The 16,547-nt window shown below is 37.8% G+C and overlaps 1 protein-coding gene across 1 annotated transcript in view; it reads left to right on the top strand.

Moving 5' to 3' along the window:
* Positions 1-16,547, top strand: part of PTPRM (protein tyrosine phosphatase receptor type M) — a 1,084,438-nt gene that overhangs the window by 298,900 nt on the left and 768,991 nt on the right. The window contains exon 6 of the mRNA XM_042782070.1: positions 16,266-16,440. Within this exon, the coding sequence (XP_042638004.1) occupies positions 16,266-16,440 (175 nt within the window). The remainder of the gene's footprint in view (positions 1-16,265; positions 16,441-16,547) is intronic.

The following is a 16,547-nucleotide window of genomic DNA, read 5'->3' as shown; positions in this document are numbered from 1 at the left end:
TAGGAGTGCTGAATAGGGACATGTGAGATTTTCAACATGGAAGTTGGGCCAGGCCTCCTTGAGAATATATGTGGCAGTGACCTGGAGGGGATTGAAGGCATTAGCTCTTCTGATGACTGTGTGTGTGTGTGTGTGTGTGTGTGTGTGTGTGTAGCATCCCAGGAAGAGTATCACAAGGGCCCCAAGGAGAGAGCATGACAAGGTGTTAAAGACAGAGCAAAGAGCCCAATGTGGACTCTCCTCCCATCTCTCACACACACGTGCTCACAGTTATTTAGAGAACATTTCTTCATTTCTCCTCCATTAACCCAGATATAGCTTGTTCCTTTATGCATGCTATTTGATAATTGAGCTAATACAGAAACTAAATTTACTGTCTGACCTGACAAATTTTTTAGCATCAAGAAACAAGGAGATTATTAAGGTATAAATGCCAGAATTTCAAAGGAAAAGAATAAATACTGTCATCTAAGGAAAGGGTCTTCTCTTCCATTTTTAATTCTGTCTGTCTTCCTGCTGTTTGGGCATTTGGTCTGCGCTCTTTTCTCTCCCTCTCCCTGTCCTGATCTTATTTGGATATCATCTTCCTTTAGGCTCCATTTCTCTCTTATCTCTTCCTCCATGCTTTTTCAAATTTTTGTATTTACGTGTCCCTTTTCCTCTTTCTTCTTTTTACTTTTCCAGTCTTTACCATGTTTCTTTCCTTTTGTTCTCCTTCATCATTTAGTCTTTCCTTCCTGACTGGTGCTCAGTCCATTTTTCATCATATTGAATGAGTCCACAGAGATTTCCAGTCTTTTGGTAACTATTCTAGTTTAGAAATTTCCAAAGTGGGATTTCACTTGTATGAAATTACAAAAAACCATAAATTAAAATGATATACCTCAAACCCACCAGTCACTCCTTGGAAGGAAAGTTGGGCAATCTATTTCCATAGTGATACCACCTCGGAAGCCAGAGGAGAGGTCGCTATGAGTCAGGTCTGACTCAATGGCACATAACAACAACAACATGCTATTCATATTGAAAACTGCATATGACCCTATTCAGCACTCCTTTCCCCTCTATCTTGCCCTAGCTTTTCCTTTTGGAATAACACTGATCACTTTCTAACATACTATATAATTTACTTACTTATCATGGTCATCTTCTGTTTCCCATTACTGCAGTATAAACTCTACAAAGGCAGAATCTTCTTTTTTTCTTTTTCTTTTTCCCGGTTTTACACACTTGCCAGTTAAATCATCTTAGTTGTTATTGGATGCTGTGGAGTTGATTCCGATTCATCATGACCCTAGGTAAAAAAGAATGAAACATTTGGACTTCTGGTAAGATGGAGGAATAGGCAGATAAGCTCCCAGACCCTCTTCAACAAAGAAAAGAGAAACCAACTGACAGAGTTACAGAACATAATCTTAGAGCCCTGAGCTTTGAAAGGAAGTATACAGAAGTGGATTAGGTACCAACTAGTGGAAAAACCTGAACGAAAACAGAGAGAACGGAGATGGAGCAATGGACTGTCAGCTACTTTGACAGGATGGACAGCCTGAATATTTCCAAGTGGTATTGGGACCTAAAGATCAGCCCTAGTCACCAAGGGCTGCAAGGATGAGTGTGCTGGTGGCCTATGACTAGGAAGGGAAACAGCAAGGAGGGTGACAGCCTGAGCTGTAGACTTTTCAATGTCTGGAGGGTGCAGCCATTTTGATTGTTTAAACACAGTGGCCATTTTGGATATTTAAAGTGACTGAGGGCACAGCTATTTTGAATGTTTATAAGTGGCAGCCATTTTGGATATTTAAAGTGACCGAGGGCACAGCCATTTTGAATATTTACAATTGGTGGCCATTTTGGATACTTAAAGTGACCAAACGTGCAGCCATTTTGCATGGTTATAGGAAGCAAGCATTTTGGATATTTAAAGTGACCAAGGGTGCAGCCATTTTGAATGTTTACAAGTGGTGGCCATTTTGGATATTTAAAGTGACTAAGGGAGCAGCCCTTTTGAGTGTCTGCAAGTGGTGGCCATTTTGGATATTTAAAGTGACTGAGGGTGCAGCCATTTTGAATGTTTATAAGCAGCAGCTATTTTGGATTTTACAGTGACAGCATTCTCATTTGGATTCCAGGGACCTAAGAATAAGTTCCATTTGCCAAGGACGGCAGGGACACATGGTAGGCAGACAACAGGAAAGGAGACAGGTGGTGCTGCCAACTAGCAAATAGAAGAGTGCAGCTCAGTACCCTGCTTTCATAGATAACATACAAACAAAACAAAGAAAACAAAAATCATGGGCAAGTCACTCCAGCACACAATCATCTCTTAAATATAAACACAAAAACATCACAATGCCTTGGAGACAACAGACCATCACAGTCCACACAAAGAAGCAAGATAAAGTAGGAGAAACAAGGGACCAGGATACAGACCCAAAACACATCCCTGAGGAAGAAGCAGCATTGGAACTCCCTGATAAGGAATTTGAAAGAATTATATTTAGGTACCTTCAATGAATTGAGAGATCAAGGAAAACACTGACAAAATTGAGGAAAACACAGAGAAAACCCTACAACAATTTCCAAAGACAATACATGAACAAAATGATAAAATAAATGAAAAATTGGAAGTGATACAAAACCTACAGACAGAAATTGAGAAGATTAATACTAAAGTTTCAGAAATAAATAACTCATTGAAAGGGCAAAGGAGTAGAATTGAATCAATGGAAGACAGAATTAGTGAAAATGAAGGCAAATACCTCAATACTTCTTTGGGAAGGGATCAATCAGAAAAAAGGATCAAAACAAAATGAAGAAAACCTAAGGTTCATGTGGGTTACCATCAAAAGGAATAACCTATGTGTCATCAGAATTCCAGAACAGGAAGAGACAAATAAAACCACAGAGAAAATTTTGTCCAAGATTTGTTGGTATGTGGTTGTTGTTATGTCCAAGAATTTTCCTGGTATGATGAAAAATGAGAATATATCCCTTCAAAAGTCCACTGAACCCCAAACAGGATAGTCCACAAAAGAAAATCTCTAAGACATATCATCATCAAACTCATCAAAACCAAAGACAAAGAATCCTGACAGCAGCATGGGAAAAATGAAAAGTTCCCTACAAGGGGCAACCAATAAGAATAAGCTCGGATTTCTCAGCAGAAACCATGCAGGTGAGAAGACAATGGGAGGGATGATATATATAAAATGCTGAAAAAGAAAAATTTCCAACCAAGAATTACATACCTGGCAATTTGTCCCTCAAATATCATGGGGAAATTAGGAGATAAGCAGAAATAAAGGGAATTTGTTAAAACCAGACCAACCTTACAAGAGATGGTAAAGGGAATCCTTTGGACAGAGAACCAACAATAGCAAACAACAACTGACCATTAACACACATGACATAACCCAGAAACCAACCCAGTTATAGAAGTATGCAAAGTAAAGAAGCCTACACGATTGTAAACAGGGAACCAGAGACATCAATTGACAGATGAGGACAACATCAGACCAAAAAGAGGGAAAAAACTGTGTCATTACAGAACTTCTAAATGGTAAGGAAGTAAAGATAATTACTAGCTAAAATGGACCTGGAAAGGATTTATAAATCACAGGGTGACCTGCAAGAAAAATGATAAACCTTCACCCCAAAATAAAAAGGAAGACCAGTACAAATATTTAGCAAATACTAAAACAATAGCAACGAAGAAGTGATAACATGATTCATAAACAAAATGAGCTCAGCCCAGAATATTATATAGAACAAAGAAATCAACACCATGAAAAAGCACATAACAAAATAACAGGAACAAATTCATACCGAAACAAAAACCAAACTCACTGCCATTGAGTCAGATCTAACTCATAGTGACGCCTCCTTGGGTTTCCTAGGTGGTATCACTACAGAAGTAGATTGCCCCCCAAAAATTCACACTTGTCAATAATTACATATCTGAAAAGGGACTTAACCTCTAAACTTTATAGCAAACTCCAATACCTCAACAACAAAAAGATTAACAGTCCAACTGAAAAATAGGAAGAAAGCATGAATGGACACTTCACTAAAGAGGATATTCAGGCTGCCAGCAAATACATGAAGAAATGCTCATGATCATTAGCCATCAGAGAAATGCAAATCAAAACAACAATGAGATACAATCGTACCCCAGCACTAATGGCAGAGTTCAACAAGACAGAAAATGGTGGATGCCAGCAGGAATGTGGAGCGATTAGGACTCTCATAGACTGCTGGTGGGACTATAAAATGATATAAACCACTGTGGAAAACAGTATGGCTATTCCTTAGAAAGCTGGAATTAGAAACACTATTTGACCCAGCAATCCCATTGCTAGGTATGTATCCTAAAGACGTGAGAGCCAGGACAAGGACAGATATATGCACACCCATGTTCATGACAGCAATATTTACAATAGCAAAAAGATGGAAACAACCTATTTGCACATCAACAGAAGATGGATAACCAAACTGTGATACATACACACAATGGAATACTATGCAACCCTAAAGAATAATGTGGAATCTGCAAAACACCGCATAACATGGATGAACTTGGAGAATATTATGCCGAGTGAAAGAAATCAATCACAGATGGACAAATACAGTATTAGTTCATTATTGTAAAATGTCAAAGGAAGGTTTATATATGGAAGGGAACTTTCTTTGTTGGTTACCAGGGGTGGGAGGGAAGTGGACGGAACCTTGAAAAAAAAAAGAAAAAAAGAAAAAAAGAATTCATTGACCCATGTCACTTTAGTTTTGTGCTTTTCACTGTACATAAATTATATTTCAATAAAATGCATTTAAAAAAAAAAAGAGAATGAAACATTGCCTGCTCCTGCACCATCCTCACAATCATCTTAAGGACGCTTAATACTGCCTAATTTATTTTCTGTATTTAATTTTCAGAAATATTCACTTACGGGTATTGAAGGTTTGTGCTTTTAAAGTGTATTCTTGTCCTGTAGAAGAGGTCAGTGTGTAGACTGCACCTCAGTAAATTATAGGGAATTTATTGTTCTTAAAAATATAAAAAAAAGAGTTAATTTGAGAATATTGTCTAGTAAGAAAATAACTACTTTTGTTGGATTAAACTATGGGGTAACATAAAAGTAAATAGAAATATCTTTCTTAATTTGCTGTCTTTCCCAAGATGATGTTTATTTATTGTCTACTGTTTTTGACATATTAGTGAAAAAAATTCAGTTACTTAGGCCAGTTCTCTGTCCTGGGTGTTTGAAATATTCAAAAGATTTTGGAAATTTATTTGATTTTAGGGGAACTTTCATTGAAAAGCAGGAGTAGGTCAGCACAAAAAGATCAAGGCAGCGGAAGACACAGAATGAGCACAAGAGTTAAAGGCAACAAAGTTGAATACTGTTGCATAAAAGTTGAATATTATTGCATACAAAATCATACAATAACAGTAATAGCAATAATCTGTGAGTGGGTACATAGATAGACATTCAAGCTGAATGGAGGTGGGAAGGCAAATGGAACTATACCAATAAATATATATAGATTTTACAGAAATAAGATACTTCTACCTACGTATTTATATGTGCTACAAATACATCTATGGATATAGTAGAACCTACAGGAGACAAAGTAATGCAAGCTCTTTGGACATAACTAGACACCTTGAGGGAATGAGCACTGTGCATGGGGCTTAAGAGCATAGTCTTGGTGGATACTAAGGTCAACTGGCATAACATAGTCCACAAAGACAAGGTTCTACATCCTACTTTTGATGAGTAACAGCTGAGGTCTTAAAAGTTTGTAAAAGGCTATCTAAGTGAAACTATTGTTCTTTCCTGTTTGGAGCAAAGAAGAGTGAAGAAAATCAAAGATGTGTGAGGAAATCATTAATCCAAATGATTAATAGACCACATGAACCCCAGCCTCCATTACTCTGAAACCAGAAGAACTAGATGGGTCCTTAGCTACCACTGCTGACCACTCTGAAAGAAATCATGTTAGGAACTCTGGATAGAGTGGGAGAAAAATGTAGTACTAAACTAAAAATCGTAAAAGGACCAGGCTCACTGGTTGGATGAAGACTAGTGAAACTCTTGAGACTATGACCTGTAGACAGTCTTCAAACCAGGAACTGAACAGCCCATGTTGCTCAACTTTCAGTCAAAGGATAGGCCTATAAGGTGAACAGTCATATCAGAAAGGTATGCACTCATTAGAACTATCAATCATATGAGATCAAAAGGGCAGCATTTTCCAGGGATGAAGCTAAGAAGGAAGGAAAAGGGATAGGAAAAAGGGATAGAGTAAAACGGTAAAAACAGGGAGGAAGTGGAAGAAGTGCTGTTACATTGTGGGAATTGCAATGAATGTCACAAAATGTGTATGAATTGTTGAATGGGAAACCAATTTACTCTGTAAACTTTGACTCAAATCACATTTGAAAAGAAAAAAAGCAGCTTCCTGTCAATAAATGCTCTCTGGAGGGCTTTTTATGTCATTTTCCAAAAACTTTTAAACATTTTCATTCTCTTTGAACTAATAATTTTACTTTTCAGAATCTATTCCCAGGAAATAAATATTATCCTAACGTCATTTACAATTGTGAAAAGAAAAATAAATATATGATGTTAGGTGCTGTTGAGTCGGCTCTGACTCCTAACGACCCTACCTATAACAGAAGGAAACACTGCTCAGTTGTGCTCTATACTCATAATCCTTGGTATACTTGATCCCATGATTACAGCCCCATGTCAATCGATACCATTGAGGGTCTTCCCCTTTTTTGCTTACCCTCCACTTTACCAATCATGATATCTTTTTCTAGGGAATGGTCCCGTCTGACAATATGACCAAGGTAGGTGAGAAGAAGTCTGGCCATTCTTGCTTCCAAGGAGCATTCCAACTGCACTTCTTCCAAGACATATTTGTTAGTTCTTCTGGCAGTCCATGGTACCTTCACTACTCTTCACCAACAACACAACTCAAAGCTATCAACTCTTCTTTGATCTTCCTTAGTCATCGTCCAGAATTCACATGCATATGAGGCAATTGAAAATACCATGGCTTCGGTAAGGCACACCTTAGTCTTCAAAGTGATGTCTTCGCTCTTCAACACTTTAAAGAGGACTTTTGCAGCAGATTGTCCCATTGCAATAAGATGTCTGATTTCTTGATTGGTACTTCTGTGGGTGCTGATTGTAGATCCAATTAAAATAAAATCTTTGACAACTTCTATCTTCTCTCCATTATCATGATGCTGCTTATTGGTCCAGTTGTGAGGATTTTCCTTTGATTTTGAGGTCTAATCCATACTGCAAACTGTATTCTTTAACCTTCATCAGTAATTTCTTTAAGTCATCTTTACTTTCCGCAAGCAAGGTTGTATTACCTGCAAATTCCAGGTTGTTAATGAGTCTTCCTCTAATCCTGATGCCACTTACTTCTTCATATAGTCCATCTTCTTGGATTATTTGCTCAGCATACAGATTGAATAAGTATGGGGAAAGGACACAACCCTGGCACACTCCCTCTTTGATTTTAAACCATGCAGTATCCCCTTGTTCTGTTAGAGTGGCAGCTTCCTGGTCTAGGTCCAGGTTCCTCATGAGCACAATCAAGTGTTCTGGAATTCTTATTCTTCTCAGTGTTATCCATAATTTCTTATGATCCACACAGTCTAATGCCTTTGCATATTCAATAAAACCCAAGTAAACATTTTTCTGGTATTCTTTACTTTGAGCCAAGATCCATCTGACATCAGCAATGATATCCCTTGCTCCACATTCTCTACTGAATCCAACTTGCATTTCTGGAAGTTCCCTGTAAATATATTGGTGCAATCATTTTTGAATTATCTTAAGCAAAATTTTACTTGCATGTGATACTGATAATATTGTTCAATAATTTCCACATTCTGTGGAATTACCTTTCTTTGGAATGAGCACAAATATAGATCTCTTCCAGTCAGTTGGCCAGGTAGTTGTCTTCTAAATTAGAACGTATAGCAATAGGGAAATATTATATGAATAAGGTTTAGCATAGTGGCTAAGGCACTTGACTGCTAACCAGAAGGCTGGCGGTTCAAACCCACCAGCCACTCCTCGGAAGGAAGGTGGGCAATCTACTTCCGTAGTGATACTGCTCGGAAACCCAAGGAGGGGTTGCTATGAATCGGGTCCAACTCGACGGCACATAACAACAACAACAACACAACGATAAAGTAGAAAACATTAAAAAGCATATTTTGAAAACTATTCAATGATTTGTAAAATTTTATAGATATCACATGAAGTTTAAATAAACATATAAAACCTTATATTTATTGTTTTTTTATTTATTTTTAAATTTTTATTGTGATTTGGGTGAAAGTTTACAGTGCAAATTCACTTTCCATGAAGCAGCTCACATAACACTTTGTCTTATGGCTTTGACTGCAATTACCCACAATGCAACAGCTTCCCTCCCACTTCCTCCCCATAGTTACCTCTTCCCTGTGTCCTTCCTTTCCATGCACTCCTGCCCACTGAGCTGTCTCCCTGTGCATACAGAGCTCTTCTGTTCTCCCATGATTGATCTCTCCAAGGAGTGTATCTAGCTAATGTAACTGTTCAGCTCATATGCCTGTCATTTTTGTTTGGCTGGAAGCCACAGGAGTGGGTTCACTTCCAGACCTGAAGGGCAGCTAGGGGCCATAGTCTCAGGGGTTCCACCAGGCTCTATCTGACCAGCAAAACTGGTCCCTTTTTAAAATTCTTTATTTTAATGATTTTTGAGTTTTATGCCACACTGTTCTCCTGCTCTATCCAAGGTCTCCTACATAGGTCCCCTTCTGAGTGGTTGACTGTGGTAGCTAGGCACCATCTAGTTCTTCTGGTCTCATAGTCATACAGGGTGAGGATTGCATGGTGTAGCAGTTGCTTGAACTGATTGTTTCTATGAATCTTTGGTTTTCTTCATTCTTCTTTGCTCTGCATGAGGAGAGACCCATCATTGCATCCAGATGGCTTCTTGCAAGCTTTTAAGATCCCAGTCGCTACTCACCAAAGTAGCATGTGGAACAATGTTTTTGTGTAGTATGTTTTGCCAGTTGAGCTTGATGTCCCCTGCAACTATAGTCCTGAGCCCTCAAGTCCAACTACTCACTCTCTCTGGGTAGCTGCTGTGCCCAAGAAGTGACTACAACCTTGTCTCTTGTCAGCTTTACTATATACCTGGGAATTCTTGCAGAATATAGCAATATACTTGTAGGAATATTGTCTACCAACCCTATACATGGTCTTTGGCATGCTCCCCTTGCATAGACATACCTAATAGTTCCACCTATCCACACATCTGTCCACTCTTATATCAATGCTTGCTTTCACTGACAATGCAGTACTGTATATGCAGAAGGGTTCATCTTTGTTGCCTGTACCTCCCATGCACCTCTCTATGTCTTCCTCTTCCTCAGTGCCACCGTGTTGTTCACTCACATTTGGTACATGGCCCTTCTCTTCACACAAATCAATACTTGTCTCTACCTATCTAACAGTGTTCCCTCCCCTCCTCTCCCACCCCTGGTAACCAACAAAGTAAATTTCCTTTCATATATAAACCTTTCCTTGACTTTTTACAATAACGGACTAATACAGTATTTATCCTTCTGTGCTTGACTTATTTCACTCAGCATAATGTCCTCTAAGTTAATCCAGGTTATGTGGTGTTTTGCAGAGTCTATGTTATTGTTTATAGTTACATAAAATTCCATTGTGTGTCTGTACCATAGTTTGGTTATCCATTCTTCTGTTGATGGGCACCTTGGTTGTTTCCATCGTTTTGCTATTACAAAACCTTGTATGTGTTTTGAATCATCATTTTAAAAGATAAAGTAAAATACACTAAAATAGTGATGGCACTTATCTCTCAGTGGTGGGATTGTGCATTTTTTTTGTATTTTTATTTTTATAATAAAAAAACTTTTCTACAATAACCATGTGAATTAAAAAAAAATCACTTTTTCTGGTGCTTAAGAATGTACTTTATGAGAGTCTTCATAGCATACAAAGACATTAGTGTGTCCTGTAGATATCTACAAGATTATACCATCCATACGATTTATTGCTCCTCCCTACCTGACTGAATAAAACCTCTCTATCCAGGAGCTGTAAGGAGCTCTGGTGGCATAGTGAATAAGGCACTTGACTGCTCACCAGAAGGTCAGAAGTCCAACCCCACCAGCTTCTCTGCAGAAAGAAGACTGGGCGATCTGCTTCTGTAAAGATTTACAGCCTTTAAACCCAATGGGGGTTGCTGTGAGTCAGAAATGACTCGAAGGCAGTGAGTTGTTTTTTTTTTTTTTAAATCCAGGAGCTGTGGTGGTGCAGTGGTTAAAGCATTTGGCTGCTAACCAAAATGGTTGGTGGTTCAAACTTACCAGCTGCTTCTGCTTTTGTAAAGGTTGTTATTCTTGGAAACCCTATGGGGCAGTTCTACTCTGTTCTTTAGGGTCACTGTAAATTGGAATTGACTCCATGACAGTGAATTTGATTTTGTTTTTTGGGATTGTGGTTTCTTCTTTTGTCCCTTCCTAGATATGGCACATCTATAAGTCTCTCATTCCACTTACCAAGTGCATTTTACCTACTCATCACAAATATTTTTAAGCTGGACTCCTGTTGTTTTAGGGAAGTCTTCAAATACAGGTACAAAGGCCAAAATTTTATTCTGTTGAGTGTCAGTGATGACTTGACTAGAACTCTCAGTGGTGTGTAAGATCCAGCCCAACCTTAAAGATTTGCTGTGACATGCCCTCAAACCAGGAAACACTACTACTGAATAGCTTCAGAATGACACAGATCTTTTTGTTACCCTGATAGTTATATTGGTTTTGTATTGCTGCTATAATGAATTACTGCAAACTTAGTAGCTTAAAATAACAAATTTATCATTTTACTTTACTTTTTTTTTTTAACTTTTTATTGTGATTTGGGTGAAATTTTACAGACTAGATTTGTTTTCCATTTGGCAGTTCATACACATTTGTTTCATGACAGTGATTGCAATCCGCATAATATAACATCTCTCTTCCCACTTCTTCTCTGTGGTTACCTTTTCCCTGTGTCTTCTTTTCTATGCATTCCTACTCCCTACTTTTCACCTTGTACAATGCTGCCCTTCTGATTTCCCGTGGTTTATTGTTCTAAGGAGTACATCTCCCTGGTATAATTCTTCGGCTCATAGGTCTGTCTGTTTTTTGGCTAAAAGTTAAGCCATGGGTGAGTTAAATTCCAGGCCCAAAGAGTGACTAGGGGCCATAGTCTTGGGGGTTTCACCATCATCTTACTGGTTTGGAGGTCAGAAGTCCTAATATCAAGGTGTCAGCAAAGTTTTACTCTCTCAGGAGGCTTTAGGGGACAATCAGTTGCTTTTGCTTTTTCAGCATTTAGAAATTACTTTCATTTCTTGGCTCATGGACCCTTCCTACATTTGCACAGCACATCTCTTGACTTCTACTTCCATCATCACATCTCCTTCTTCTGCTTTTGGCCTTGCCTTTATAAGGACCCTTTGATCACATTGGTACCACTAGATAATACATAATAATTTCCCCATCTCAAGATCCTTAATCACGTTTTAAAAATCCCGTTTGTGGCATAATCACAGGTTATGTGGACATCTTTGGGACCATTATTCTGCCTACCACAGTCATGGTGAATTTGGGCAATGTTGCTGATTGAGGAACTCATAGAACCCCTAAAATAGCCTTTTAGTTTCCTTTCTAGTCTCTGTTGTCAATAGAAATTAGCTATTCAGTTTTAGGGTGTGGTTTCCAAACCTGTTAATTTAACAAAATCTTATTTTTCTGTTCCACTGAAGCTGTGATTCCTAGAGTCTGCAAATATTTATTGAGTTCTATTTAGAGTGTACCTGGTTACACAAAATGAATGTCATCTCTGACCTTGAGGACCTTATGGTCTGTTGGAGGAAAGAGATGTTACAGCGAGGGAATATACTTTTTGTTGATTCTGATTTCTAAATATATTCGGAGTCCTTTCCATCATCTCTCTCATCTCTCTTTTTAACATTTGTTACTGTGATTTCTGAAAAAGAAAACATTGAATTCAGTTCGACTCCCACTCTCTTTCAGTCTATTACAATACTTACCGTTGGTTCATTTCATTCCTTTGCCTAAAATCGTTCCATTCCTTGGGATCAGAATAAACTATAATCCTTAACATGTCACATACCATGGTGTGGTCTGTCTTCTGCTTCTCTTTCTACCTCATCACCTGCCATCCCTGGGAGAACTCTTCTAGCAGTATGGAAGAACTTGTGCTTCCTCTGTAGTTCCATGTTCTCTCTAGACTCCTGACTCTTGCAAAGCTGGTCTGACTGTACTTCATTTCTCCTCCTTCACTGCCTAGGGCACTCCTGTGCATACTTCAAATATTGGCTCTAGCACTGCTTCATAGAAAGTCTGCTTTGACTTCCATTCTCTACTTAAATTCCCTTTTCCCATGTTTCCTAAGTTAGACATTCATGCTCTCTAGTATAATTATTGCCTTACTTGTCTGTTTTTATAACCTGACTAAGTTTAGTTTAGGTAAAGGATTATTCTTTTAACTCTACACTCTTATGTGATAGATTATTTCTTAAAACATGTTCACTAAGTGTTGGTTGAATAAATGTTAGAATTCATGTACATGTGAATTATTTAATGCAAAATGACTTATAGATTTTGAGCAAGACTTACGAAAGTTTGTATTCTTATATAGATTCTAAAATAAAATGATTGCTACTTGGTTTATCTTCTCTTCTTGCATATTTTTCACAAAGAGGCTGAACCTAACTTTCTGTGTAGTTAAGTTTATGGGATTAAAAAATATTCTGACAGTTTGTGTGAGTTGCTAGAGTTGTGCAGAGTTTTTAGTTTGAGGCAGGGTCTATTTTATAGGATAAATCTGTAGCATGAAGACACCACAGTTCTAAAGTAATGCTTTCTCTAAGCTTTCTTAAACTTGAGTGCAGCCTTGAGTAGTAGTGAAGAACCAATAAATATATAATTGAAAATTCTTTTGAATAAACACCCTTTTGAGATAGGCTTATTCTATGAGGAAAAATACTTCAGGATTACTGTGGAAGTATATTCTTACTGCATGCCATAAATAAATACATACATAAATAAATAGCCCTAAAGCCTTTTTTCTTGTTTTTTTGGTGGTTCTTAAACAGACCAAATACTTACAGATATGAAATCTGTCATTAGTTTTTTTCCCCCTCAAAGAGCAGAGATTAGATTTTTTTGTTTGAAAAGAAGAGAGAGTTAATTTTATGCAGTAGTAAATCTAAGGTTATTACTTAAACTTAGAATTTGGCTTTTTGTTTATTTAGGGATACGAATGAAAAACTGAATGTATGGAATACAGAGAGGGACATTGCTCTTATTATAGTAATTCACAATGATAGGTGTTTTTGTTTGTTTTTTGTTTATAACCTCTTGCTGCTCTTTATCAGACCAAATTAGGAGTTTTAGTAGGAAGAAAATAACAACATATGACATATATGGGACTACATATTTTGATTTATGACTTTTTAAGCAAGTAACAAGGCTGTTTGACAGATAATACTGAGATGATGGAAATCTTCTTCCCTACTCCTGACATTTCCTTCTATGTGGAAGGAACTGTACAAATGTAACCCTCCTGATTATCCTCTTACTACCTGAGAAGAAAACTCTGGGTGTACACAGACTAGTCTCTTCCTCTTTGGAGAGCTAATTGCTATAGGAACTCTATCTCTCCATCCTGTGAGTTTTACAGTACACCTCAATATGCTCTGGTGGCATAGTGCCTAAGGCATTTGACTGCTAACCAGAGGGCTGGTGTTTCAAACTCACCAGCCACTCCTCAGAAGGAAGGGTGGGCAATCTACTTCCATAATGATACTGCCTTGGAACCCAAGGAGGGGTTGCTAGGAGTCAGATCCAACTCCACAGCAGTGAGTTAGGTTTGATTTTTTTAAACATACAAGGAGACCTTGTGTTGTTCTAGTGTGGCTTATCATTCTGTGTGTGTGTGTGTGTGTGTAATTTGAGGCTTAGTATTAGGAAGACCATTGTTACTGCACACAAAAGCCATATTCTGCATTATCAGGTTTGTCAATATTAAGGGTGCTGTGCTGTCAGTTTGCCTGCCTTTCCCCTTGAGCTCATTGCTCAGTAGTGCAGAGCTGAAGTGGGGATGCATAGTTCAGTCATTATGCTCGTGTGGCACCCTTGCATATGTTCTTTAAATCCTCACAATAACCCAGTCAGCGAGGTGCATTATTTCCTCTTGAGGTCATCATAAGTTAGAGTCAATTTGATAGCACTAACAACAAAACACAGATAGGAATGTAAAAGTCTTAAAATAACAAAGAATTTTGATTGATCAAGTTAAGTGTAGAGGCCTGGTCAATCTAAATTTCACACTCATGTCCATTAGGACACACTGACAACGAGAATATCACAGATAAAAGATTTTAAAGGATTTTCCCTAATATAAATCAGTAATTAATACAAGTCAGCTTTTTTGTTTTGTAACCTAGCGTTTTGATACCTATAAATAGAACCTTTCTAGAAAAGTCTGGAAGTCCTTTGATGCCTGGCTCTTTGCCTACTTCTGCCAGTTTTACTGGCTGTCTTGACTTCCCCCAAGATCTTGGGCTTCCTGGATTTTTTCCTCTGTCTGGAATGGGCTTTCCCATCTACCTTCCTGGCTTGCCTAGTTAACTTCTACTTAGTCTTCTTATCTCAAGTCTAATGTCTCTTCCTTCACTTAGCCTTCCAAAGCTACCATACTGAAAGTGGTCCACATTGTGCTTTCTGCTTGCCATCTGATCTGTTCCTTCATGAGACTGATCATCTTTGGTGATTATGTGTTCATTTTAAGCCTATGCTTCCAATAGACTGAAGCCCCATAAGCATAGCAGCCACTTTTCTTTTGTTCACTACTGTGAACGAAGTGTCTAACATAAAAACTACACATGGTGGGTGCCTCAAATTATTGCTAGATGAGTAAATAAATGGATATTATGCTTAGTATCATGCATCAGACTTAAGGTCTTTGCTTAATTGATTTTTATGTAATGCTTACAAATAACATGTTAAAGATAGCCTTACCATGCATAATTATTTTTTGAAAATATATAGTACTGATTATCTATAACTTTCTTGTTGGGCTTTAAACTATAGGAAGAATAGAATGGAGTTCCAACTATGCATAATTATTTTTTGAAAATATATAGTACTGATTATCTATAACTTTCTTGTTGGGCTTTAAACTATAGGAAGAATAGAATGGAGTTCCAACTGTACATAACCAAAAAAAAAAAAAAAAAAACTTCAGTGCCATCCAGTTGGATCTAACTGTTAACAACCCCTAGGGTTTCTGAGGTGGTATCACTATGGAGGTAGGTTGCCCAGTCTTCTTTCCGATGAGTGGCTGGTGTGTTTGAATCACCAGCCTTCTGGTTAGCAGTCAAATGCCTTAGGCACCACACTACCAGATATAAGACTTATTTAATTTATGGGCATAGTAAAAGACAATGCTGTACCAATGGTGGAACTTGCTTTTTGTGGTCCTGAGAGTAAGAATGTAGAGAGAAACTTCTCTCTTGTTACATTTCAGTACCCATTAATATTTATTTTGCATCTACTTCTGCTTAGTTTTATATAGCAGGGAGGAACATCTTAAAGCCTGGCCCCAGTCCTCCAGACCTTTAGCTGGTCTAGTGAAGACTGGCCTGGTATAAAATGGAATACTCTAATACCTAACTTAACAGTATTAAATGTTACTCTTGGTGAATTATTTATTTGATTATATATAAAATGAGGTCAGTGATAGTGTATGAGTTCATTTTTCTTCCTAGCAAGCATAGTAAATTAGATAAAAGTATTATGAAAAGACTAAATTTTGATTGTTTGGGAGAAGGATGAAGAAATTTTCCATATGCTTTCCTCTCTCCCCTTTCTGTGCTGATTTAACATAATTAATACCTCGAAGGGGCAAAAACAAGACATTTTCACACACTTGATTTTGCATCGCTTAATCTTAATGTGTTGATCATGGCAGGATTTTAGTTTCCTTGCCAGATGTTCTTGTGGAACAGTGGCCCGTAGGTAATAAACAATTGAGCCAAGGTCTGCATGAAAATAACATCTATAATATCCCATTGGGTATCTTAGTGTTTTGATATGATAGTTGATATTATTTCTTCTGCTCTCCCCCCTACCCCCGTTTATACAGGGCATTGATGTACGAGATGCTCCTCTGAAGGAAATAAAGGTGACTAGCTCCCGGCGATTCATTGCTTCATTTAATGTTGTAAATACGACAAAACGAGATGCTGGAAAGTACCGCTGCATGATTCGCACCGAAGGAGGGGTTGGAATATCAAACTATGCAGAATTGGTAGTTAAAGGTATTTAATGTATTTTTATACCACAAAACAATCTGTTGAAACAGACACGTTAGAAAGTTTTTAGTTCATTGTTTGTTTAGAGCCCAAACGTATTCTTGTCTATTTCT

This window comes from Orycteropus afer, unplaced genomic scaffold, assembly GCF_000298275.1.
Source record: "Orycteropus afer afer isolate SDZICR_OR568_19922 unplaced genomic scaffold, OryAfe1.0 scaffold00234, whole genome shotgun sequence".
NCBI lineage: Eukaryota > Metazoa > Chordata > Mammalia > Tubulidentata > Orycteropodidae > Orycteropus > Orycteropus afer.
Note: the sequence above shows the minus strand (reverse complement) of the source record. Positions and strands in the feature narration are given on the sequence as shown.